This window comes from Odocoileus virginianus, chromosome 5, assembly GCF_023699985.2.
Source record: "Odocoileus virginianus isolate 20LAN1187 ecotype Illinois chromosome 5, Ovbor_1.2, whole genome shotgun sequence".
NCBI classification, from domain to species: domain Eukaryota; kingdom Metazoa; phylum Chordata; class Mammalia; order Artiodactyla; family Cervidae; genus Odocoileus; species Odocoileus virginianus.
The window spans coordinates 32,849,638-32,875,825 of NC_069678.1; the positions used below are offsets into that span (position 1 = coordinate 32,849,638).

The following is a 26,188-nucleotide window of genomic DNA, read 5'->3' on the forward strand; positions in this document are numbered from 1 at the left end:
TATATATATAACATATAATATATAGTGTTCTATATATAATATATACAATATATATAACAAGCAATATATACATTGTTATATTTCTAATTTACTATAAAAATAATCTTAGTTATCCACCATTCTCATTAAAAATGATAACCTCCTTCTTTTCAAAGTGTTTATACTAAATATACTAAATAGTTCTGCTGCTTTTAAAGCTTTGTCAGAGCTTGAAATTAATTCTGTTTGTCTGTACCTTCCAGATGGAGAAGGAAATGGAAACCCAATCCAGTATTCTTGCCTGGAAAATCCCATGAACAGAGGAGCCTGACGGGCTACAGTCCATGTGGTTGCAAAGAGTGGGATGTGACGGAGAACACACGCACACACCTTCCAGAACCTTTTTTCTGCCCCATTATTTTTAAAAAGAATTTTTACCTCAGAAGCTCCAGCTTCTGAGCACTAAGCCTACATACCATGACTTCCTGAAGTCAACTAGTGGTGATGACAATAATTATATCTGTAAATTCCCTGATTATCCTAAATAATATAGATCTTCACTGCATTTGCTATTATATACTGAGCTATTATTTACTGAGTAGCACATAAATATCTCAGTGTTTCACTGTGACATATTCACCTATGCTCTGTTTCAACTCCTATTTCTTCTACACATTACAGTATTTAATAAAAATAAAGGCAACTTATTTTAATATATTCTTTTCCCCCCAAAGAAGAACTTTTTCTTTTATATATGGACAAGTTTGTCCCTATTCTCTAGTTAAATTGTTTGCAAGTCTCATCTTATTTTGGCCCAGTTCTAAAATTATTGCTATACTTTTTATCCTTTTCTTATCTTTTTTTTTTTTTTTTTTACAAATTATCATTTATGTTCTCCTACCTTCCACATCTATTCTTGTCCTTTTAAGTCAATATCCTCTGCATTCTCTGTGTTCTATTGAGAGTTGATATCATTTTCTCCTAACTGGATTATTTGAAAACTCAGAACAATACTTTCCTATCTCTCTTGATGTATACTGTCATTTAGAGTTTCTGACACATCTTCCAGCTGAACTCCAAGACTGTGATAACAAGATATGAATCTTGCATTTCTTTGTTCCAAAGAATCCTTAGCATAGCATCTTACACAAAAATATTTAACAGGTATTAAACAGGTACTTACTTGTAATGCACTGAGAGAAAAAAATAAATAATTATAAGCCAAAGAACTTACTCTTTAAAAAGCTTCTGATCCACAAATGTATCCCAATAAACCACATTAAAGACTTCCTCAGTGACTCAGCAGTAAACATTCTGCCTGCAGTGTAGAAGCCTCAGGAGACAAGGGTTCAATCCCAGAGTTGGAAGTTCCCTTGGAGAAGGGCATGGCAACCCACTCCAGTATTCTTGCCTGGAGAATCCCATGGACAGAGGAGCCGGTGGGCTACATCCGTGGGGTCACAAAGAGTCAGACATGACTGAATCAACTGAGCACACACACGAACCACATTAACAAAATGAAGAATGAAAATCATATGATCATCCCAATAGATAAAGAAAAAGCATTTGACAAAATTCAACATCGATTTATAAGAAACATTCTCAACAATGTGGGAATAAGGGAACATACCTCAACATAATAAAGGCCATATATGACAAATCCACAGCTAACATATACAGTGGTGAAAAACTGAAAGCTTTTCCTCTACGATCAATAACAAAATAAGGTTGTCCACAACAAGACAAGAGAACACTCTACACGGACATCACCAGATGGTCGACACCGAAATCAGACTGATTATATTCTTTGCAGCCAAAGATGGAGTAGTTCTATACAGTCAGCAAAAACAAAACCAGGAGCTGACTGTGGCTCAGATCATGAACTCCTTATTGTCAAATTCAGACTGAAATAAAAGAAAGTGGAGAAAACCACTAGACCATTCAGGTATGACCTAAATCAAATCTCTTATGACTATACAGTGGAAGTAAGAAATAGATTCAAGGGACTAGATCAGAGTGCCCAATGAACTATGGATGGAGGTTCGTGACACTGCACAGGAGACAGGAATCAAGACCACCCCCAAGAAAAAGAAATGCTAAAAAGCAAAATGGCTGTCTGAGCAGGACTTACAAATAGCTGTGAAAAGAAGGGAAGAGAAAAGCAAAGGAGAAAAGGAAAGATATACCCATTTGAATGCAGAGTTCCAAAGAATAGCCAGGAGAGATAAGAAAGCCTTCCTCAGTGATCAATGCAAAGAAATAGAGGAAAACAACAGACTGGGAAAGACTACAAATCTCTTCAAGAAAATTAGAGATACCAAGGTAACATTTTATACAAAGATGGGCTCCATAAAGGACAGAAATGGTAGGTACCTAACAGAAGCAAAAGACATTAAGAAGATGTGGCAAGATACACAGAAGAACTGTACAAAAAAGATCTTTATGACCCAGATAATCACGATGGTGTGATCACTCACCTAGAGCCAGACATCCTGGAATGTGAAGACAAGTGGGCCTTAGGAAGCATTACTACGAACAAAGCTAGTGGAAGTGATGGAATTACAGTTGAGCTATTTCAAATCCTGAAAGATGATGCTGTGAAAGAGCTGCACTCAATATGCCAGCAAATTTGGAAAACTCAGCAGTGGCCACAGGACTTGAAAAGGTCAGTTTTCATTCCAATCCCAAAGAAAGGCAATGCCAAAGAATGCTCAAACTACCACACAATTGCACTCATCTCACATCTAGTAAAGTGATGCTTAAAATTCTCCAAGCCAGGCTTCAGCAATACATGAACCGTGAACTTCCAGATGTTCAAGCCGGTTTTAGAAAAGGCAGAGGAACCAGAGATCAAATTGCCAACATCTGCTGGATCATCGAAAAAGCAAGAGAGTTTCAGAAAAACATTTATTTCTGCTTTATTGACTATGCCAAAGCCTTGACTGTGTGGATCACAATAAACTGTGGAAAAGTCTGAAAGAGATGAGAATACCAGACCATCTGACTGTATGCAGGTCAGGAAGCAACAGTTAGAACTGGACATGGAACAACAGACTGGTTCCAAATAGGAAAAGGAGTCCATCAAGGCTGTATATTGTCACCCTGCTTATTTAACTTATATGCAGAGTACATCATGAGAAATGCTGGGCTGGAGGAAACACAAGCTGGAATCAAGACTGCCGGGAGAAACAGAATAACCTCAGATATGCAGATGACACCACCCTTATGGCAGAAAGTGAAGAAGAACTAAAGAGCTTCTTGATGAAAGTGAAAAAGGAGAGTGAAAAAGTTGGCTTAAAGCTCAACATTCAGAAAACTAAGATCATGGCATCCGGTCCCATCACCTCATGGGAAATAGATGGGGAGACAGTGGAAACAATGGCTGACTTTATTTTCTGGGCTCCAAAATCACTGCAGATGGTGACTGCAGACATGAAATTAAAAGACACTTACTCCTTGGAAGGAAAGTTATGACCAACCTAGAGGGCATGTTAAAAAGCAGAGACATTACTTTGCCAACAACGGTCCGCCTAGTCAAGGCTGTGGTTTTTCCAGTGGTCATGTGTGGATGTGAGAGTTGGACTGTGAAGAAAGCTGAGCACAGAAAAATTGATGCTTCTAAACTGCGGTGTTGGAGAAGACTCTTCAGAGTCCCTTGGACTGCAAGGAGATCCAACCAGTCCATCCTAAAGGAGATCAGTCCTGGGTGTTCATTGGAAGGACTGAACTTGAAGCTCAAACTCCAGTACTTTGGCCACCTGATGTGAAGAGCTGACTCATTGGAAAAGACGCTGATGCCGAGAAAGACTGAGGGCAGGAGGAGAAGGGGACGACAGAGGATGAGATGGTTGAATGGCATCTGATTCAATGGAGATGAGTTTGAGTAAACTCCAGGAGTTTGTGATGGACAGGGAGGCCTGGCATGCTGCGATTCATGGGGTCGCAAAGAGTCGGACACAACTGAGCGACTGAACTGACTCTCATCACTTTTATTCAACACAGTATTGAGAATCTAAGGCACAGCATTCCAACAAAAAGAGGTAAAAAGAATTATAAATTGAAAAGAAAGAAGTAAAAACTATCACTGTTTGTAGATGACATGACACTATAAAAAGAGAAAAAAAAAACTCCACCAAAAAACTACTAAATAAATGGATTCATTAAAGCTGCAGGATACAAAAATCAACATACAGAAATTTGTTGTGTTTTTATACACTAATATGAACTATCTGAGAAATAAGAACATAATTCCACTTACAATAACTTCAAAAAAAAAAAATACCAAGGAATAAATTTAACTAACAAGGTAAAAGAACTATACTTTGAAAACTATAAGACACTGATAAAAGAAATTGAAGACAATATAAATCAATGGAAAGATATACCATGTTCATGGACTGAAAGAATTAATATTGTTAAAATGTCCATATTACTCAAAGCAACCTACAGATTCAATACAAGCCCTATCAAAATATGAATGGCATTTTTCACAGAAGTGAAACAAGGAATCCTAAAATGTGTATGGAATCACAAAAGACCTTGAGTAATCAATGCAATCTTAAAAAAGAAGAACAATGTGAGCAGTATCATGTTCCCTGGTTTCAAACTATGCTAAAAAAAACTATAGTAAACAAACAGTATGGTACTGGCACAAAAAAAGATACATAGATCAATGAAACTGAACAGAAAGTCCAGAAATAAACCCATGCTTACATGGTCAATTAATTTATGAAAAGTGGTATAAGAATATATAGTAGGGAAAAGACAGTCTGTTCAATAGATGGTGATGGGAAACCTGGACAGTGACATGCAAAAGACTGAAACTGAGCCATTTTATTATACTAAAAAAAGAAGTAAATTCAAAATGGATTAAAGAATGTAAAAAAAAAAAAAAAAAAAAAAGACTTAAATGTAACACCTGAAACCATAAACTCCTAAAAGAAAACAAAGGCAGCTCCTCTTTAACCTTGGTCTCAGCAATCTAAGAATTTGTCTCTTCAGGCAAGGGTACGAACAGCAAAATTAAACAAATGGGACTATATCAAGCTAAGAAGCTTTTGCATAGCAAAGAAAGCCATCAACAAAATGAAAAGGCAACCTACAGAATGGGAGAAGTTATCTGCAAGTGATATATCTGATAAGGGTGTTATATCCAAAATATATAAAGAATTCCTTCAACTCAATATAAAATGAAAAATCATGAAAAAGAAAATAAGCAAAACAAAAGAAACAACCCAATTTAAAAATGAGTAGAAGACCTGAATAGACAGTTATCCAAGGAAGACAAAAAGATGGTCAGAAGACAGTGGAAAAGAATGTTCAATGTCACTAATCACTAGGGCAATGCAAATCCAAACCATAATATGACAGACATCACCTCATACCTGTCTGAATGGTTTTTATAAAATGAACAACAAAAAACAAGTGTTGGTAAAAATTTGGAGAAAAGGAAACCCTTGTGCACTATTGGTGGGAATGTAAATTGGTGCAGTCACTACGGAAAACAGCATGAAGGTTTCTCAAAAAATTAAGAATGATCATATGATCCAGCAATCCCACTTCTGAAGAAATGAAAACACTAATTTGAAAAGATATACGCACCCATATATATCTTCGGGCTTCCCAGGTTGTGCTAGTGATAAAGATTATGCCTGCCAATGCAGGAGACATGAGATGTGGGTTTGATCCCTGGATTAGGAAGATCCCCTGGAGACGGGAATGGCAAACGACTTCAGTATTCTTGCCTGGAGAATCCCAAGGACAGAGGAGCCTGGTGGGCTATGGTCCACAGGGTCACAAAGAGTTGGACACAACTAAAGCAACTTAGCATGCATGCATGCATGCCAATGCTCACTTGCTTCCCTAGTGACTCAGAGAGTAAAGAATCTGTCAGTGCAGTGTCAGAATCTCCTGCAGTGCAGGAGACCCAAGTTTGATCCCTGGGTCAGGAAGATCCTCTGGAGCAGGGAATGGCTATCCATGCCAATGTTCTTACCCAGAAAATTCCATGGACAGAGGAGCTTGGCAGGTACAGTACATGGGTTTGCAGAGAGTGGCACACAACTGGGCAACTAACACTTTCACTCCTTTTTTTTCATTCTCACAGTAGCATCATTTGCAACAGCCAGGTTATGGAAGCAATCTAAGTGTCCATCAATAGATGAACAGACACGATGCTGTGTATATATGTACACAACTGAATATTACTCAGCCATAAAAAAAGAATAAAATTTTGCCACCTGCAACAACATGGATGGACCTAGAGGGTATTATGTTAAATGAAATAAGTCAGACAAATGTTTTATCATTTCATTTATATGTAGAATTAAAAAAAAAAAAAACAGAACAAATGAACAAACAAAATAGAAACAAGATCCATAGATACAAACTAGCAGTTTGGAAGAGAGAGGGAGAAATAGGTAAAAGGGATTAAAAAGGGCAAACTTTCAGTTATAAAGCAACAAAGTCACAGGTATGTAATGTACATGTAGAGAATACAGTCAATAATATTGCAGTAACTTTATGATGGTTACTAGACTGGAGAAGGAAATGGCAACCCACTCCAGTGTTCTTGCCTGGAGAATCCCAGGGACGGAGGAGCCTGGTGGGCTGCAGTCCATGGGGTCACACAGAGTCGGACACGACTGAAGCGACTTAGCAGCAGTAGCAGCAGACTTATTATGGTGATCAATTCATAATGCATATAAATGTCAAATTACTACATCATACAGCAGAAACTACTATACTATTGTATATCAACTCTACTTCCATTATAAAAAAGATTAAAAGAAAAAGCACCTGGACAGGGGTACAGCATATATACTCATAAATAATCTAAGAAAATAACAGATATAATTTTAAATATAAACTGAATATGGAAATTGTCAATCTCAAAGTTCTGAAGGGTAAAGTTAGTACACTTCAAAAGCAATAGGTGATACCACCTTAGGGTATGCTGGACAGTGGCAGGGTTCTACAGAGGAGCAGGCTAAAAAGGCAGCAGTAGAGAGAGCAGGCCAAATGAAGACGAGTTTCTTAAATTTGCTTGTAGAACTGCAGTTAATGGTTGCAAAATTCAACTTACTAACATATAATCAAGCAGGACTCACACATGTGGATCCATCCTGCTTGCTAGTGTTGTACTGGACCCATAGAAAAGTTAAGGCCCTCTTCTATAGAAGCCAGACACATAGGTTAAGGTAAAGATACAATATTGCACATTATTATATGCACTGCTTAATAATGCAGTGGTTAAGCATGTTGCTGAAACTTACATTCTTTTAAAACAGAATACACAATTACAAAACAAAATTAGGTGGAAAAACAATTGTTTTATTTAGAATGAGAAAAGAAAGCTCAACAGCTGATTGGAGTCACAGAGTTCTAGATTCCTTTCCTCTGAGATGGCTTTAAGCAATTCACCAGAAATGCTTACTTAGATATGCTTCTGGCTACAATCTGTCATTCCTGTCCCACCTAGAACCTGTACTACTCGCACTATCTTACATTTTCCAGAGACCTAGGCAAAAAAAACAGACCAAACTCAAATTTCATTAGCTTCATCTAAGATCGGCCTCAGACTACAAGAGGCTCATTAAAACAGTGATTCTTGGTGGAGGTCAGGACACTTAGAATCTGGGGAAAGAGAAACCACATGACAAATGTAAACCATCCCAGATGATCCCACTTGCCACTCTCTACACACTCCTGTACTCATCCTCCCCACCCCAAGCTTCACAGTGCAGAGCCCCAAAGGCTAACCCTCAGAGTCTGGCGGCTCCAGCGGTAAACAATCCTCCTTCAAGGCAAGAGACACAGCTTTGATCCCTGGGTCAGGAAGGTCCCCTGGAGAAGGAAACAGCAACCCACTCCAGTTTTCTTCCCTGGGAAACCCCATGGACAGAGAAGCCTGGTGGGCTATAACCCACCAGGTCCCAAGGAGTCAGACGTGACTTAGCAACTAAACAATGGTATCTTAGAAGGCAATATAAATAAGAACTGATCAACTGTCCTTGATCTGAACATAAAGTATGTGTGGAGCAACAATAACAACAACAAAAAGTCAATGTAAACTTTTTACAAGTAAATAAAAAATAATTCCACTGTTTTACAATTTAAACACACTGAAAGGTCATGTGATTTCATCAAGGATATAAACCAGATACTCCATCTTAACTTCCCCAATACACCTGTGCCTACCACTTCACTTAATCCTAAAGGGAAAAGGGGGGCGAGTTTTGCATATTCCTCTTTGGGGTCTGAGTATGCTTGTTCACTTTATAACTTTTCTCCCAGAATAAAACAGTGGTGAAGTCTGTTGCTTTACTTAACACCTCAAGGTAACACTTAACCTACTGCGCAGGCTTCTTAGTCATGATCAGTACAATGTTCCCATCTCAACTCTTCTACCAGCAGCAACTCAGAGAAGCTGCAGTGGCACTGAACGGCCTCGCAAGAATGGTATTTTTCTTTTCCAAAACAAAATTACAGCCATCAGCCTACGGGCACCACAAGTCCGCCAGTGTCCGAGTCAATTTCTCTCCAAATATCCTGCAAGTTCAGAGGGCCCTTTGGTCTCTAGGTTGCCCCGGGTTAGGTTTAAAAATGAAAGCGCCGGCAGTGAGTTGGGTGGCAGGAGCTAAAAAATCCTAAGCTCCGCAGCGCAGGAGCTTCCTAGTTGGACACACGAACTGTTTTCTCCTGAAGAGGGATTCCCTCACGCCTCTTAAGACTCACCTCCGGCGCCACCCAAGTCTCCAATCCAAAACCAGCAACAACACTAAATCGAGAATAATTTCCCTAGACTCGGGTGATTTCGCTCCCAGGGTTTAGGGCTGGCTGCGCCCTAAAAGAAGCTGCCAGGGGCGGGGGCACGTTCCGGCCACCGCCTCCCCGGTTCCAGCACTGTCCCTGGAAATATCCGCGTCAGAGAAGGAAAGAGGAGAAAAGTGGGCAATGGCACAACTTTGCAGACTCCACGAAGCTATGGCCCTGCCGAACGCAAGGTCAAAGTGCAGAAGAGTGAACTGCAGCAATTCGGGACCTGCTGGGAGTCAGTCCCGGGGGGGGCGAACAGCCAGGCAGGATCAGGCGGCCTGGGAAGACCCACCCACCCGCCGCTCCGAGCCTCCAGCGGGGCCGGGGGAGCGCGCTAGGGCGGCCGCCGCACCGCGGGGCCAGCTCCGGGAGTTGACTTGGAACTTTCCCGGGACGCGCCGCCCTCACCTTACTGAACACCTCCAGGTCGTCCTCGTCCTCGTCCAGATCCAGCACCTCGGTCTGCAGCAGGGCGGAGGAGCTGATGCTGCCGGGGAGGGGGGCGTCACCCCCCGGGCTGTCCCGGCCGGCGCCCCCAGCCGGGAGGCCCCAGGAGCGCGCCTGAGACGCCCGGCACTCGCCCTCCATCCCCAGAGTGCGAGCCGGTCCGGCCGTCGCCGCCAGCCCGGCTTCCCCGAGCTTGCCCATTGGCTCCCGCGCATCCTGCGCCTCCCCGGCCGGCCCCGCTCCAGCCCCACGTCCGCTGCGCAGACGCGGAACTGCTGGAGCGAACGCCCGGCCTGGGCTCGTCCCCACCTGGCTTGGGGCCTGCCGGAGGCGAAGGGGTGGGACTCGGGGGCTCTGGCTAGGGTGGGGCCTGGGACGCGACCTCCTGAAGGTAGGGAGTGGGACCTGGCTGCTGGGCTACCCTGCGAGGGCTTCTACCGGGGCGGGGGTCTGGGCAGAAGCGACAGCGAACCGCGAACTTCAGAGGATCCACAGCGGGGCTGGAAAGCAGTCGACCCATCTCGCCAAGAGAAAAAACCATTACTGTATTTCCTGTAGTTTAATGGTTGCTCCCCCCCCCCCCCCCAGTCCCCCCCCGCCCCGGTTGTGGTTTTCGAGTCCGTCTTTTACTAAGGCTAATGCAAAAACTCTTCTGTTTTGTAATTGATTTTTGACCCAGTGACCAGACTGTGTGGTCATTTCACTATCAAGCCAGGAAAGTTGGATTTTAAAACTATTTTCAGCCACTTTCAAATGTATCTTTACTCCTGGAAGTCTTCCTGAAGTCAGTGAGCAAGAATGTTACTAAGGGTCAAGGACAGCAAGCGTGACTGGACATTGCCATCGAGAAATAGTCTTCAGTCTTTACACTGCCAATGCAAAGCCGTAACTGTTTAGTTGTTCGCTGCTTTTTATTAATATTAAAAATGATTAAAAAAAGAAATTCCAAAAATAAAGGAAAATTGAATGTAAATCGATATATTTGGAACTATGTTCAGGTTTTATTACTTACTCACCTCCGCCCCGACTCTTTCCTCCCATCAGCCAGGAAAGAATAGCTAAGAAGTTTGCACAGAGAGCAGAGGCTAATTCAAACTTGGTTTCTAAAATGTCTGTGGCAAAATGTTTAGCCTAATGTTTAACATGTTTAACTTCAGAAAAAAGTTTAGACGTGTAGGAGAATTTCTCTTTCTGATTAGAAGACAAGGCCTTAGTAATAGGGGCCTCTTAACCAATCATATTGGTTTCAGTTCATAAACACACTTCTTCAAGCTTCACACACTTCTTCAAACACACACTTCATAGGCTCCTTCCTATGGTTTATGGTTCCTGTACCCAAAATACCATCTCCTGCCCATCCTTCAGGAATTTACTGTAATCCCATGTCTTTGAAGAAGATTTTCTGATTGACACAGTCTGTTGCCAGTTTAGCATTTACTTTTATTTTATGTAATAGATTGCATTTATTTTATGTAAATGCCTTACATTCTTTATTAGATTATAACATTTTAAGATTAGAGATCACATTATTTATTAATAAACCACGGTAGCAGATGTACTCACTCAAAAAGTCTCTCTGCTAAGAGAATAGGAAAGATACAAGTTATTAAAAGACGTTTTCCTCTCTAAGCTCACACTGGCTAGTGAGAAAGATTCAAGTTTTTTGAACTGCAGTCTGAACCAGGAAATTCTTAAGGGTACTGTGACTCAGAGGATTGCCAGAAAGCATGGAGACAGGCTCAGAAAATGGACAGAACAAACCAAGCTTGTATCACAGCCAAACTCATACCACGGAATTAATACAGCAGACGTTGCCACCACCAGTACTGAACCCCAGATAGCGCACCCCCTCCACACACTGCCACAGACAGTGATATCACTGAACTCCACGTGCTGATCCCCACAACAGCACCGCAGCTGTCTCTGAGAACTTCCTTTGCAGTTACACCACAAAAGTGCCCACAGTCCTGTTTCTCTGTTAATTATTCTACTTCCAAAACCCCGAAAGGGGGTTAAAAGACAAATTAGACATTTAAAAGACAAATTAGATTTCTAAGCATATTAAGTCCAGATTGATACTGGTCAGCCAAAGACAAAAAAACAATCCCTACTATAACTCATTCCTTTGGCCACCCAACATTAAAATCACAGTTCCTCACATACTTTGTATTTTCTTTTCCCAATTTCTGCTAAATATACTTCAGCTATGCTTCAAACTCCTGGGAATATAGTCCTCAGCTCCCCAAAGGAAGAAAATCCAAACCTGCTCACATCTGGAGTAGCTCTAAGTCTAAAGGGCTTCCCAGGTGGCACAATGGTAAAGAATATACCTGCCAATGAAGGAAACACAAGGTTTGATCCCTGCGTAGGGAAGAGGTCCTGGAGAAGGAAATGCCAACCCACTCCAGTATTCTTGCCTGGAAAATCCCAAGGACAGAGGAGTCAAGTGGTCTAAAGTCCGTGGGGTCACAAAGAATTGGACCCCACTGAGCGCGCGCGCACGCACACACACACACACACACACACACGTCTAACACATCTATTCCTCCTGTGGTTCTGCTGTAACTCTGTTAATATTTTATACCTGATGGGCTACATTTTAGAGTTTAATTACCAACATGCCATGCCTATGTATTCAGTGGTATGGAAAATACTAAATTGCCACATAACAGTCCCAGTTTCCCATTAAATAGGATCATCACTGGGTCCTTTAATGAAACAGTTCTTAGTTGGGTACTAAACTCTCTGAATCATTATAGTACAAAACTTTAAATACGGATATAGTATTAAGAGAAGTCCTACCCTGTTTTGTCCCTTGGTTTTGGGACTTTTATTCTGATTAATATCATATATTAATTTTTGGTTCTGAGAACGTACATCTTATCAAAAAGCTCCCTCTTTCTCATATTTTCCAGGTAGGATCTCCAGAGACCATAACTGCCTCTTAATATGCCATTCAACCATTCATAAAGTCAGCTGTTTCTGGTAATGAGACCCATGATAAGACAGGTCACCCCATGAGCATTGCTTGTTTTACTGGAGGTGATTTAATTGATCAGGAAAAAATGTGTTGCGCAAAATCTAATGGGAAATAAATCAGTCAGTAAGTTCATGGATGATTGTGTTGGGAGAAAAGCAGGAGAAGCAAACCCAATGTATCTTTTGCACAAAGGACAAATCATGACTTCTGCCAGATCTTGGGGCTTCAGGAGGACCAGGAATAGTAGCTGCCATGGCAAGCTGACATTTAATAACTTACCCAAGGTAAATAATAACTGGTAAATAAGACTCGCTGAAAGAAAGTGTTATGCATGTTGCCTTAAAAAATAGAGGAGAGGGCTTATAAGGATATTTGGGGACTGTTGGTTCTTGGATTGTAGCAAAATAGATAATTCTACAATCCTTCCGCTAAATATCCTGACAAACTATAACAAGAATCTTTTTAAATGCACGGATGAGCTTTCAAGGAAGTAATTGACTTCTAGCATCAAAAAACAAAGAATGCTTAAGTGAGAGAATGAGACTAAACATTTGAATGATACTCTGCCAGCTCCCAAGGGTGGGGTGGTAGGATTGGCCTAAATAATCTAAAAGTATGAGTTTGAATTGTCATGAGAGAATAATGGAAATGGAAATTTGTAAAGTATTCTCTGAATAACAAAACTCTCCCTGGATCAGCCTAGGCTCAAAGTGGGAGAGACCTCTCCCCCCGAAATCCTAACTATGGTTCTTTTGGAAGCCACAATTCAAAAACTACAAGAAACCCTGGTTGAGTAATATATCCCTGGGATCTCTGGCACAAACAAATGCAAAATCTCTTTTCAGTTCACTTCTGGCAGAGCCACTTCAGAAAAGCAATACTGCAGATTAGATCACAATCCAAATGAAATACATTGAAGGAAATGATCTACCATGTACCAGGGTTACTATACAAAACAGGATTAGAGCTTCTCAGGTGGCACAGTGGTGAAGAATCCACTTGCCTGTTCAGGAGATACAAAAGACATGAGTTCGATTCCTGGGTCAGAAAGATCCCCTGGAGTAGGAAACAGCAACCTGCTCCAGTATTCTTGTCTGGAAAATTCCATGGACAGAGGAGCCTGGAGGGTTACAGTCCATGGAGTCACAAAGCATTAGATAAGACTGAGCACTGGGCACATACACCCATTAAAATCATTAAAGGATTAGAGCCCCAAAGAACTTTAAACAATACACCAAAGATAAATATAATAAATAAAAAGAATAAAAATAACTACAGGATGCTCCCAAAAAATACCAAAAATCCAAGAATGAATAACAGTTATCATGAACTGATGGTTGATTTTTTTGCCTGAAGTGAACTCTTGTTGCTTGCTTTGTAATAATGGTGTGTGCGTGCTAAGTTGCTTCAGTTATGTCCGACTTCTTGTGACCCCAAGGACTATAGCCCACCACACTCCTCTGTCCATAGGATTCTCCAGGCAAGAATGCTGGAATGGGGTGCCCTGCCCTCCTCCAGGGGATCTTCCAGAACCTGGGATTGAACTCGCGTCTCTTACGTCTCCTGTATTGGTGGGTGGGTTCTTGAAAGCTCAGTTGGTAAAGTCTCCTCCTGCAATGCAGGAGACCTGGGTTCAATCCCTGGGGTGGGAAGATCTTCTGGAGAAGGGAAAGGCTACCCACTCCAGTATTCTGGGCTGGAGAATTCCATGGACGGTGTAGTCCATGGGGTTACAAAGAGTTAACGACTGAGCGACTTTCACTTTTACTTTCTTTACCACTAGCACCTGGGAAGCCCGGTAATAATAGTGTTGGGCCTTACAAATATTTCTACTTTTCACCCTAGCATAATGTTAAGCTTTGTCAGTAGAGGGCTTGGAAGGACACTAGAGGAGAAAGCATTTTCCTTTTCCTGTTTTGGGTGTGCTCTCTTAGCTAGTGTCCTGCAGAAAGCTTTTTTCCTCCTTTGTTCAGCCCCTGCATAGTTTCTAAAATGTAAAGTTCCTGCAGGACGCATGGTTTCTCTGTTTGCTCAGACTCATTTAGCTGCAGAGGCATAGTCTAGAAATCCAGACACTATGGCAGTCTCAGCCCAGATTGCTACACCCCCATATCCTCTCTGTGGTCCCAGTCATGGACACACACCAGGTGCCCTGGAGGTCAGCCATTCCCTAACCTCTGCCCTGCACAGCCAGCCCAGAACTGACCCAGTCTGTGCTGGACATGGAAGTGCGCTTACCTTCAGGAGACCGGGACCTACAAGCCCTTGACTGACAGTGTCTAGTAGTTTTTCCGGGTGCCTAACAAGTTCTTCCTTGGTGGCTCAGAGGGTAAAGCGTCTGCCTGCAATGCAGAAGACCCGAGTTCGATCCCTGGGTCGGGAAGATCCCCTGGAGAAGGAAATGGCAATCTACTCCAGTATTCTTGCCTGGAGAATCCCATGGATGGAGGAGCCTGGTAGGCTACAGTCCATGGGGTCGCAAAGAGTCGGACACGACTGAGTGATTTCACTTTCTAACAAGTAATGAGACTCAACACCTCCCAGAGGCTGGACTTCCAACAGGTTCCAGTAATAAGTGAATTCACTGACTTACATTCAGGAAGCCAAGGTGGTGCTCTTTCTGATGACATCTGCATCTCAACCACAGCAAGAAGGCTTTTTCTTGGGTACTTATCTCAGCCATAGGTGCAGAGACCACATCTTTTATCTGCTGTTCCTAGATTCTTTAGAATTCTTTTTAACTCTCAGTAGCCAATTCCTCCTTACTCCAAACCCCTGTTAATAAAGCTTTATATTAAACTTTCCCTGTTCAAATGACTCTATGGTGTTATCTCCTTACTGGACACCGAACAATACAGGAATGATTCTGGGGTGACGGGGGGGGGGAACCCTGCAAAAATGGCATTCTGGATTTCTTAGAACCAGTTGACTGAGGAAGAAAACCCCTGAGCCTGGTTTGCAGATGGGTCTCTATTAATTTAAAGGTAGTTGCAAATGGCTTGGTTGGAATGGTCAGGGATTTGAAAGGACCAATATTGGAAAATTGATTAAAAGTAAGCTTAGGGAAGAATAAGTGTGTGGGTGGACTTTAGAATGGGCACAGACTGTGGAGGTATTAGTGAATGTGAAATGTCCACCAAAGGACCACTACCGCAGAGGAGGTTCTTAGCGATCAGGTGAACAAAATGATCAACTCTGGGGATGTCAGTCATCCTTTCCTCCTAGCTGTCACATCCCTTGCTTAATGGGCCCATGAACTAAGTGATGTGGTGGCAGAGATGGAATCAATGCACAGGCTCGATCGTTGTTTTTCTGAGAAGCAGGTCTATGGAGCTCCTCATGTAGGCGTTCTGGAAGTTGTTGCTAATGCTCACTTTCTGTAAATAAAAGCCATCTAGAAAATTGCTCAGAAGTAGAGTAGTTTTTACTTCCTTTCATTATGATGCTGAGTTTGAAAGATACAATTTTTGTAATGTGACATGATCCCAGGAAAATCTTTCATTTTTTTTTTCTTAAAATTGCATTTTTGTTTCAAAAAGAAACTTGTCAAGAAATTTCCTTAGTATCAGAACTTAGTATCAACACTTTGGCCTGGGGAAATATTTTTAAATGATCTACATTAGATACAGTTTCTGAAAAATTAACTCTTTAATAGACCTGGGCTGTAAAAAATGATGATGTCAAATAAATATATAAAAGAGGGATAAATAAATAAGTACATTAAAACTCTCACATTTAATAGCTCTAGAAAAAAGAGAAAAATTACAGTGAATTATTAATATTCTTTGAGAACAGGAGCAACAGTATTGAATATTTATAAGTATTAAATAACAATTTTAACCTTAACCTTATCGTTTTGAAAAAAATTGCAGTTATTATCAAGAGACTGAATATTGCTTCAAATATGTTATGTAAATGTTTGATCTTGTATAGTAGAACTTTTTTTTTTAAAGATAAGAAGAATTTTATGTGTAGAAGTCTCAGATAAGAATATTTCTCTCTCTTTGAATGGTTGTATCAAAAGAGTGATTTAATAGTGACAATACTGGTGAATGCTCTGACCACATACTCTTTGAAAGCAGAAACCTTGGCATATAGTCTTTCATAAGAATCTAGAGAGTATTTGTTAGCTGGGTGAACCTGCATAACAAAAGACATTGAGGCAAAGGGCATGGGGATAGAGCATACTCCTCCCATTCTTGGTAATTCCTTTCACTTACTTCTCTATCTCTTCCCTAAAGACATAACCATTTTGGCTTTAGGCCAACAGTTTTTCTTATATTCAAAATCCTACAGTCATCCTGAGCAAATGTGTTCTTCAGCATTACTTCTAAGTTCTTTATCTTCTATAACACTGAAGATTTTCTGACCATTTCAACTTAATTATTTTGTCATAAAGATATATATATATATATATATATATATATATATATATATATACACACAGACACACACACACATATATATATATGTGAATGGACTTTAAGTATTTAAAAAGACACTCAAACATAATAATTTAAAAAATAGATAAAATTCACAAATTCCAATTTTTTATCTATGTAATTATCTAAGATCTTGAAGTTTTTTAAAATTTTTCAAATTTTGTTCTCTAGAGAATTTGATATATTTGGCTCAATTTGATAGTAATTAGAAAAAAGAAGCCTAAAAATAATTAGCAAATAAAAATTTTACGTACATAATATGGGCTGAATTGCCTCTCTCCAAAAATCCAGGCATTGAAGCCCAAATCCCCAATATGACAATATTTGGAAATAGAGCCTATCAAGAAGTAATAAAGGTTAAATGAGGTCACAAGGGTAGGGCCCTAATACTATAAGACTGATGTCCTTGTAATAAAAGCCCTTATAATAAAGAGACCCCAAATGATTGTCTGTGTCCTCCTGTGCACAGAGGAAAGACCTTGTTTGAATACAATGAGAAGATGGCTGTCTGTAATCTGGGCACAGAGATCTCATAAGAACTTGCCCTGACAACACCTTGACCTTGGACTTCTGGCCTCCAGAACCACAAGAAAATACATTTCTGATATTTAAGTCATTCAGTCTGTGGTATTTTGCTATAGCAGGCTGAGCTGATTAATGTGATACCTTTTGACCCACAAATTCCAGTTAAGTCTTTTCTCTAGATAAAAACACAGAGACATATACAGGGATGCTCGTCATAGAATTTTTGTAATTAAAAAGAATTGGAAGTAATCTGAGTACCCTTCTTTAGTGCAGTATATTATGGATCAGCTCACTTAAATCTTGTTTTACCGCCTATTCTTTGAAATCAGAAAGCTAACTAGACACTACTGCAGCTAGAGCTTTGAGTGCACATTGGATTCATTACTTAGATGTGTTCACATGGGGTTTGGAAGTGAGGTGGACACCATCTTTCTGCTTTTACTTGGTAATTTCAAAAAGGAAGCGAGGCAGTGAAAGTGTACAGGTTTTGGCTATTGCTATTGTTGTTTGACTGACTGTCCCTGCAGTAATATTATTCCAGGATCCTTTCCCTGGCTTCCTGGGTGTTAAGTTGGGGTGGAAGCAGTAGAAGCAGTGTTGGTAAGCTGATTTTGGCACAGCTTCAGAAGTGCTATCAAGGTGGTATCTACCTTAGTTGGTCAGTTTCATATTGTTTTGGAAGATGTTTCTGAAATACCTGATGAGAACTTTATCTCTTTACCTTTTCTAATAGTTCTGTAAGCCCTGATTCCCTGTATGATATTTGTACATGCTTAATATACACATAGCTATTTGTTTCCTGTACTGAACCCTGACTGATGCATATCCAATAAGGAAATGATTCAATAAATTATGATATAGTCATGTAATGAAATGATGGATGGTAGTTAAAGGAATGAACAGCAGCTCCATTTATCAACAAAGTCAGATATGATGGTTGAATAAAGCATCAAATGAAAATAGCAAGTAGCAGACTATGTATAAACAACAGTTCATTTCATTCGCTCAGTCGTGTCCAACTCTTTGCAACCCCATGAACCGCAGCACGCCAGGCCTCCCTGTCCATCACCAACTCCCGGAGCTTACCCAAACTCATGTCCATTGAATCGGTGATGCCATCCAACCATCTCATCCTCTGTCATCCCCTTCTCCCCCTGCCCTCAATCTTTCCCAGCATCAGGGTCTTTTCCAATGAGTCAGCTCTTCACATCAGGTGGCCAAAGTATTGGAGTTTCAGCTTCAACATCAGTCCTTCCAATGAACACCCAGGACTGATCTCCTTTAGGATGGACTGGTTGGATCTCCTGCAGTCCAAGGGACTCTCAAGAGTCTTCTCTAACACCACAGCTCAAAAGCATCAATTCTTCTGTGCTCTGCTTTATAGTCCAGCTCTCACATCCATAGATGACTACTGGAAAAACCATAGCCTTTACTAAACAGAACTTTGTTGGCAAAGTAATGTCTCTGCTTTATAATATGTTTTCTAGGTTGGTCATAACTTTCCTGCCAAGGAGTAAGCATCTTTTAATTTCATGGCTGCAATCACCATCTGCAGTGATTTTGGAGCCCAAAAAAATAAAGTCTGACACTGTTTCCACTATTTCCCCATCTATTTGACATGAAGTGGTGGGACCAGATGCCATGACCCTTCTGAATGTTGAGCTTTAAGCCAACTTTTTCCACTCTCCTCCTTCACTTTCATCAAGAGGCTCTTTAGTTCTTCTTCACTTTCTTCCATAAGGATGGTGTCATCTGCATATCTAAGGTTATTGATATTTCTCTCGGCGATCTTGATTCCAGCTTGTGCTTCCTCCAGCCCAGCGTTTCTCATGATGTACTCTGCATATAAGTTAAATAAGAAGGGTGACAATATACAGTCTTGACAGACTCCTTCTCCTATTTGGAACCAGTCTGTTGGTCCATGTCCAGTTCTAACTGTTGCTTCCTGACCTGCATACAGGTTTCTCAAGAGGCAGGTCAGATGGTCTGGTATTCCCATCTCTTTCAGACTTTTCCACAGTTTATTGTGATCCGCACGGTCAAAGGCTTTGGCATAGTGAATAAAGCAGAAATAGATGTTTTTCTGGAACTCTCTTGCTTTTTAGTAAGAGAGTATATATGTGTATATGTATATATACATATACACAAACCAATAATATGTTGTGTGGGTACTTGTGTATGTATGTGAAATAAACATGAAACCAAGATCATGATTCACCTTTCTGGAGAGGAGGAGAGGATGTGAGTGGCCAAAGGTAATTTAGCCTTTATTAAAATGAATGTACGAATTTAGGCTTTTCTCCAAAATTTAAAGAATGTCTTCATGTTTTCATGGTTTATAAAGAATTAATTTTTTCAAAACAAGTAACATATGATTGAAGTATAGTTGATTCACAATGCTGTGTTAGTTTCAGGTATACAATAAAATGATTTAGATATATATATATAGATAGCTTCCCTTGTTGCTCAGTCGGTAAAGAATCTGCCTGCAGCGCAGGAGACCCAGGTTCAATCCCTGGGTTGGGAAGATCCCCTGGAGAAGGAAATGGCAGCCCACTCCAGTATCCTTGCCTGGAAAATCTCATGGAGAGAGGAGCTTGGTGGATTGCAGTCCATGGGGTCACAAAGAGTCAGGCATGACTGAGCAACTAACACATATGTACATGTAAAATCTTTTCCAGATTCTTTTTTTCCATTTTAGGTTATTACAAGATATTTAATGTAGTTCCCTGTGCTATACAATAAGTCCTTGTTGGTTACTTATTTTATATAGAGAAATATGTATCACTTAATCTCAAACCCCCAATTTTTCCCTTCCCCCTTTCCCCTAAAATATTTAATTTTTTAAAAAGTTTCTCTGCTACCAAAAACACTGTGCTTTAAACATTGTGCTTCCTGAATACAGCCTTCTATTATGCTAGCTTACTCTTTCTGCTATCTCATGACCATTACTGTGTCTCACTGAACCATCAGGATAGTCATCTCTTTACTTCTCTCTAATAGATCATCATTCAGCTTAGATTTCCTGATCCTTTATTTCTGTTATGCTAGTCATCTGTCCTCTTGTCCCTCTTTTCTTTTTGTATATGCCTCTAATACAACCTGGAGTCCTGCAGTCCATGGGGTCATACAGTTGGACACGACTGAGTGACTTAGCAACTAACACCTTCACCAGGTGACGCTAGTGACAGAGAAGCTCCCTGCTGCTTCCCTGGTGGTTCACATGGTCAAGAATCTGCTTGCAATGCGGGAGACCTGGGTTCCATCCCCAGGTGGGGAAGATCCCCTGGAGGAAGACACGGCAACCCCCACTCCAGTATTCTTGCCTAGAGAATCCCCATGGACAGAGGGTCCCGGTGGGCTACAGTCTGTGGGGTACAAAGAGTTGGACCCGACTAAGCGACTAAGCATAGCACAGCACAGCCAAAGCAGGAGACACAGGAGAGAAGGGCTCCATCCTTGAGTCGGGAAGCTCCCCTGGAGGAGGACATGGCAACCCAGTCCAGTATTCTTCCCTGGAGAATCCCATGGATAGAGGAGCCTTACAGGCTACAGTACAGAGGGTCGCAAAGAGTCAGACATGACTGGAGTGACTTAGCACGCACAGACACTAACACCCTCAATGTGACAATTACAGCTGGTTATTTTCTCAGTATTCACACCTGAGTACTGAGTACTATTGAAAGAGAGAATAATTGAACGCGTTTTTAGCAACTTCATAATTACCCATCTCAACTATGTTCTCACCACTGCTGTTATTCTGCTGCTGCTGCTGCTGCTGCTAAGTCGCCTCAGTTGTGTCTGACTCTGCGACCCCCATAGACGGCAGCCCACCAGGCTTCCCCATCCCTGGGATTCTCCAGTTATTCTACTGTTTCTTTATTCAGTTTTCCTTCTTACTCACTGCAATGGTTATTTCAAAAGTCAGATGTCACTTAAGAGTTCAGAGAAGATTCTGAACCCAGCTTGCATAAACTCCTTCCTCACTTCCAACAGATGACTTATCTCTTAGTTTACAAATAAAGGAAGAAAAAAAAGCTTCTAGTTGTCGAACACAGACCCACTCACTCCTGCCTGCATGCAATTCTTCTTCCCTTTATTAGGAATCTTGGGCTTCCTTGGTGGCTCAGTGATGAAGAATCCACCTGCAATGCAGGACACCTGTGTACAACTCTTTGTGACCTATGGACTGTAGCCCACCAGGCTCCTCTGTCCATGGAATTTTTCCTTTTCCAGAGGATCTTCCTGACCCAGGGATCGAACCCACATCTCTTACGTTTCCTGCATTAGCAGGTGGATTCTTTACCACTAGTGCCCCAAGGGAAGCCTTACTGAGGAATAATTAATATTCAATAAATTTCACCAAATTTAAATATACAAATAGATGAATTTTTATAATTATATATGACTATATCCCAGGGACAGGGAAGCCTGGTGGGCTGCTGTCTATGGGGTTGCACATAGTTGGACACAACTGAAGCAACTTAGCAGCAGCAGCGTCATATAATCCCAAACAAAATCATGACATAGAATATTTCCATCAGAATAGTTAGTTGGTAGCCATTTGTCATATATAAAACCTGGACTCACAAATTTTGGCTTCAAACCATAATACTTTCTTCTTATGTATATATTCTTTAAATTTATTACATCTGTGAATAATTTTAAACAAAATTAGTTTTGTTTACTCTCTTTTACCCTCTTCTATGTACTTTAAAAATTGTATTAATTTTGAGATTGGTTAAGTGAAGGAATGAAAAGGGCTCACATATAGAGGAGCATGTTGAATTCAGTATAAAGTTGAATCCTTTAAATGAATGTATGAGCAGATGCTTGTGTTAACTGAAGGAGAGGCTGCATGTTAGGAAAGGAAGAGGACTAAAATTCTTGAGAGTCTACTGTGGTAGACATTGCATATATCTTCCCTTTTTGTACTCGCAAATAACCCACAAGATAGTTTTAAATCATTACACTAATTAATATATAGAAGCTCAAAAGAAATAGGTAAATTCTCCCAAGTCACAGGGTTATGAATGATAAATCTGAAGTGTAGACCCAGCTATAATTACAAAACATCTCCTTTCAGTATATTTGAAATTTAAAACACAATAGTTCTTTAAAGACAGAAACTTCCCAAATCACCATTTGTTGTTTGTATGTGAGTATGTATGTGTGTATATATTAATATGTTTATATATTTCCATTTATTCACTCCATAAACAGTGTTCAGTATATACTATGAGCCATATAATATACTTGGTTTGGGGGATACGAAGGTAAACAAAACTGACAGGAGGACTGCCCTTGAAGAGTTTGCTGTTTAGACAGGGTGGCAGAAAAGTAAGCAGGTGATGACAATATAGTGTGATAAGGATTGTAGAGGATAGGTAGAAGGTACTCAGGGTTCACGTAAAGGAGTCGCCCATCCTGGATATGTTAGTTCTGGGAAGGCTTCTTGGACAAAGAAGTATCTAAGTAGAAAGTTAAAACAGAGATTACCTGGATGAGGTAACTGGGATGTAGAACTGAGGACTGAGTTCTAGGAAGAGAAGATTGAATTTGCAAAGGCATGAAAATAAAGAGCAGCATTCTCCAGAAATTTGGGGAATAGAGATAATGAGAGAAGAAGCTAGAAAGTCATGTTAGTCAAGTTGGGGTCGTGACAACAGATACCATTTCCATGGGAGTATCTTGAATATTTTGTCTGTTAAATTGTGTTTGGGGTATATATTGTCATAGTGGTTGTATAGTGTCTAGAGTAACTTTAACAAGTAAGGAGTGACTATTATTATTAATAGTTTTAGACTCTAAGAAGTCCATGGAGGCATTCCAAATTTTAGGTGGCTAGATCAGAAGCTTCTTCTGTCTGCTTGGCAGTCTTACCATGTAGCTTCTGTTTTCATCGTTTCATAATGGCAACTTTACTTCTGTGCATTGAGTCTACATTCCAGCTAGGAAGAAGTGATAAAAACAAAGAATAAACTGTGGATGTCATCAGTCTATCTTTTTTATTTTAATCAGGAAAAGACATAGTATTTTTGGAAGCCCCAACAAGCAGCCATCAACTTACACATTGTTAACTAGATCAGTGTCACAAGGTCATCCCTAGCTGCAGAGTAGTCTGGAAATTTTAGCTTTTAATCTGGAAACATCTGGATTGGTTGGCAAGATAGTGAATGAACACTTGGAGCGTTCCCCATACCTACCATAAGAATCCTCGAGCAAATGATTGTTGAAAATTTCTTCAGAGAACACTGCAAATTAGTTAGTTTTAGAAGAACAGGGGAGATGTGATATCCAGAGAAAGGATGGAGTGGACCTTACTCATTTGTTAAGGCTAGGTATTTGGGGGCTCCCTTGGCATAGACTATGTTATAGCAAACATAGTGTTATAACAAACTGATCCCAAGATAACTTGTATTACTGAGTGGTAAGAAATAATCATCCATAAAAAGCAATTCAACCAAAAAGATGAACCTTCTAGTTCATTCAAGTTTAAAATTTCTGGTAGACAGTGTCTGATCCATCATGTGTCACATTTTGCAGGTAGTGTAGGGGACCTACACTAGGGTGCAGGGTGACAGGGAATAAGGATGGGGGCAGCTCATTCACTAATTTGTTAAATATTTACTAAGTAGAAGGCATGATCATGGCTGGTAGATGGGATCATGGCTGGTAACTAGGATCATGGCTGGTTGGTCATGGCTATAGTCATTCTCCCCTTTGTTGTATTCCAGTTCATAGCAGTATTTTGTTTGTTTTCTTTGCTTTAGAAAAATATTTGGTTTATTCACACGTATCCATGATCTGCGCTGCAGTTTTATTCAACCTTCTTAACCCACCGAAAAATTGATGCTTTTGAACTGTGGTGTTGGAGAAGACTCTTGAGAATCCCTTGGACTGCAAGGAGATCCAACCAGTCCATCCTAAAGGAAATCAGTCCTGAATATTCATTGGAAGGATTGATGCTGAAGCTGAATCTCCAATATTTTGGCCATCTGATGCAAAGAACTGACTCACTGGAAAAGACCCTGATGCTAAGAAAGATTGAAGGCAAGAGGAGAAGGGAACGACAGAGGATGAGATGGCTGGATGGCATCACTGACTCTATAGACAGGAGTCTGAGGAATCTCCAGATGTTGGTGATGGACAGGGAGGCTTGGCGAGCTGCAGTCCATGGGGTCGCAAAGAGTCAGGCGTGATCCAGTGAGTGAACTGATCCCACAAGTTTCCATCTCTGTTTCCTTCATGAAAGGGCCTATTTGCCTGCATTTTGTGGACTGTGCTCCTGATTTTCTCTTCACTTTCTGGGTGATCCTTTCTATTCTCTGTGAGGCACCTCCTCGGCTCGTTCTCAAGTGTCAGTACTACTCAGAATTTTACCTTTACTCTCTTTATACACTCTTCCTAGGTCATATTATTCAGTCAAAGTGCTTCAATTTCTTTTATATACCAATAATTATTAAACCTTATACTTTCAGATTTCTTTCTTCTAAGCTTCAGATGAATAAATCTAAGTGGTTTGTAGGACACCTTTCTGTTTTAAAACCTTGAAAACTTCCTGGGTAAAACCTAAATGGACCACTGCAATGATGTAAAGTAATTAGCCTCCAACTAATAAAAATAAATGGAAAAAAAAAAAAGAAACCTAAATGGGCCCTAAATACAGAGAGGAAGGAGAGACCCAAGAAAGAGGCAGATCACTCCAGATTCATAATGGCAGGTTTAATATGTAAGAGAATTTACATAAGAGGTTGGTCTTGGGCAGCTGCAAAATGAGTAGATCTCAGTACCCACCCACCACAATCTTAAAAATGTATATAGAGGTCTTAACTGGGTTCAGTCCCATGTACTGTCCAGATTGTCTCAACAGCACATTGTTTTTCTCAAGGCTACATCTTTAAAAACAGTTCCCACTGTGAGAATGGTGGGCAGTATGTACATTCCAAGTACAGGAGATGGGTAAAGAGTCTCTGATTGTCCAGGTCCAGTTCTAGGGTCAATAGGAAGTCATGTCCTCTTGATGACTTCCTCTAATGCCTTCTCTTTTAGAATCCTCAAAGGTAGCATCAATAAAGTTGAATTTAGAGATACTTACAGATCTGTAGTCAAAGAATTCTCCCTATTACAAAAGTCTCCTTCCCTGTATTGCAGTAGTCATTTTCTCTGGCTTGTAATAATCCTTTTAAATAAAATCTCTCTTTACTAAAGAGTTGCATATCATTTGGCAGTTAATGGTGCCATGCTTCAGATGTAGTGTTGATTGCCCCTTGTCTTCATCCTATATTCCTAGTGGCTTCTCAGTCCCTCTGTGTCCTTTTCTAGTTAGAGAAATCAGGATCCATGGTGAAGAATCACAATTCCTAATCCAATCCAGTGCTCAGGAAATTTGTTTGTTATAGCATGGTATTGAAGAGTTACTTTTATTCTTTCTGGCAAACAGATTTTTTCTTTGCCCCTTTTTGGGAGCTTCTTTTATTTTCCCTCAGATCCTCTAAACTGAGATTGGAATGTAGGAATTTCCTCAGCTCTTAGAACCAAGAAGATTGTGTGTGTGTGTGTGTGTGTGTGTGTGTGTGTGTGTGTGTGTGTTGGGAGTGGGGGTTCCCTCAAACTCTGTTCTTCTGCTAATACCATGTATAGCTGTCATTCCATAAGGCCCATATTTTCCTCTTATTCTCTGTTGACAGCATGAGACTACATGCTTTCTACTCCAGCAGTGATTGTTTAATATCTTAAGAAAGAGCCAAATTTCCCAAAAGGCTATTTAGAACTTCAGTTGCCTCTTGGGAGATCTTGACAATCTTCAAACTGGCTTATCTAAGTGACCATCCCTGTTCCTCATTCTTCCTTTTAAACACCTTTTAATATTTCTGATTTTTCTCAGAAATTAATGAAACTGAATTTATTCTGGAAAAACTTTATTTCAACAGTAATTAGTTTCTATATGTAGTGTGTCAACTTGAAGGTAGTTTCTAAGGTCTTTTGGTAACTTAAA

At 40.4% G+C, this 26,188-nt stretch overlaps 1 protein-coding gene across 5 annotated transcripts in view; it reads right to left on the minus strand.

The window, feature by feature from the left end:
- SNX7 (sorting nexin 7) overlaps nt 1-26,188 on the minus strand; it is a 726,766-nt gene that overhangs the window by 142,814 nt on the left and 557,764 nt on the right. The window contains exon 1 of one of the 5 annotated variants that reach the window (XR_011487786.1): nt 9,205-9,446. The exons of 1 other annotated variant lie outside the window; for it this stretch is intronic. Coding sequence is in view for 3 of the 4 variants with exons in the window: in XM_070467754.1 (XP_070323855.1) it covers nt 9,205-9,444 (240 nt within the window). In the remaining variant the exon portion in view is untranslated. Of the gene's footprint in view, nt 1-9,204; nt 9,455-26,188 lie in introns of those variants that run through there. 3 more of the 5 variants (XM_070467754.1, XM_020911952.2, XM_070467752.1) reach the window with 3 other exon arrangements.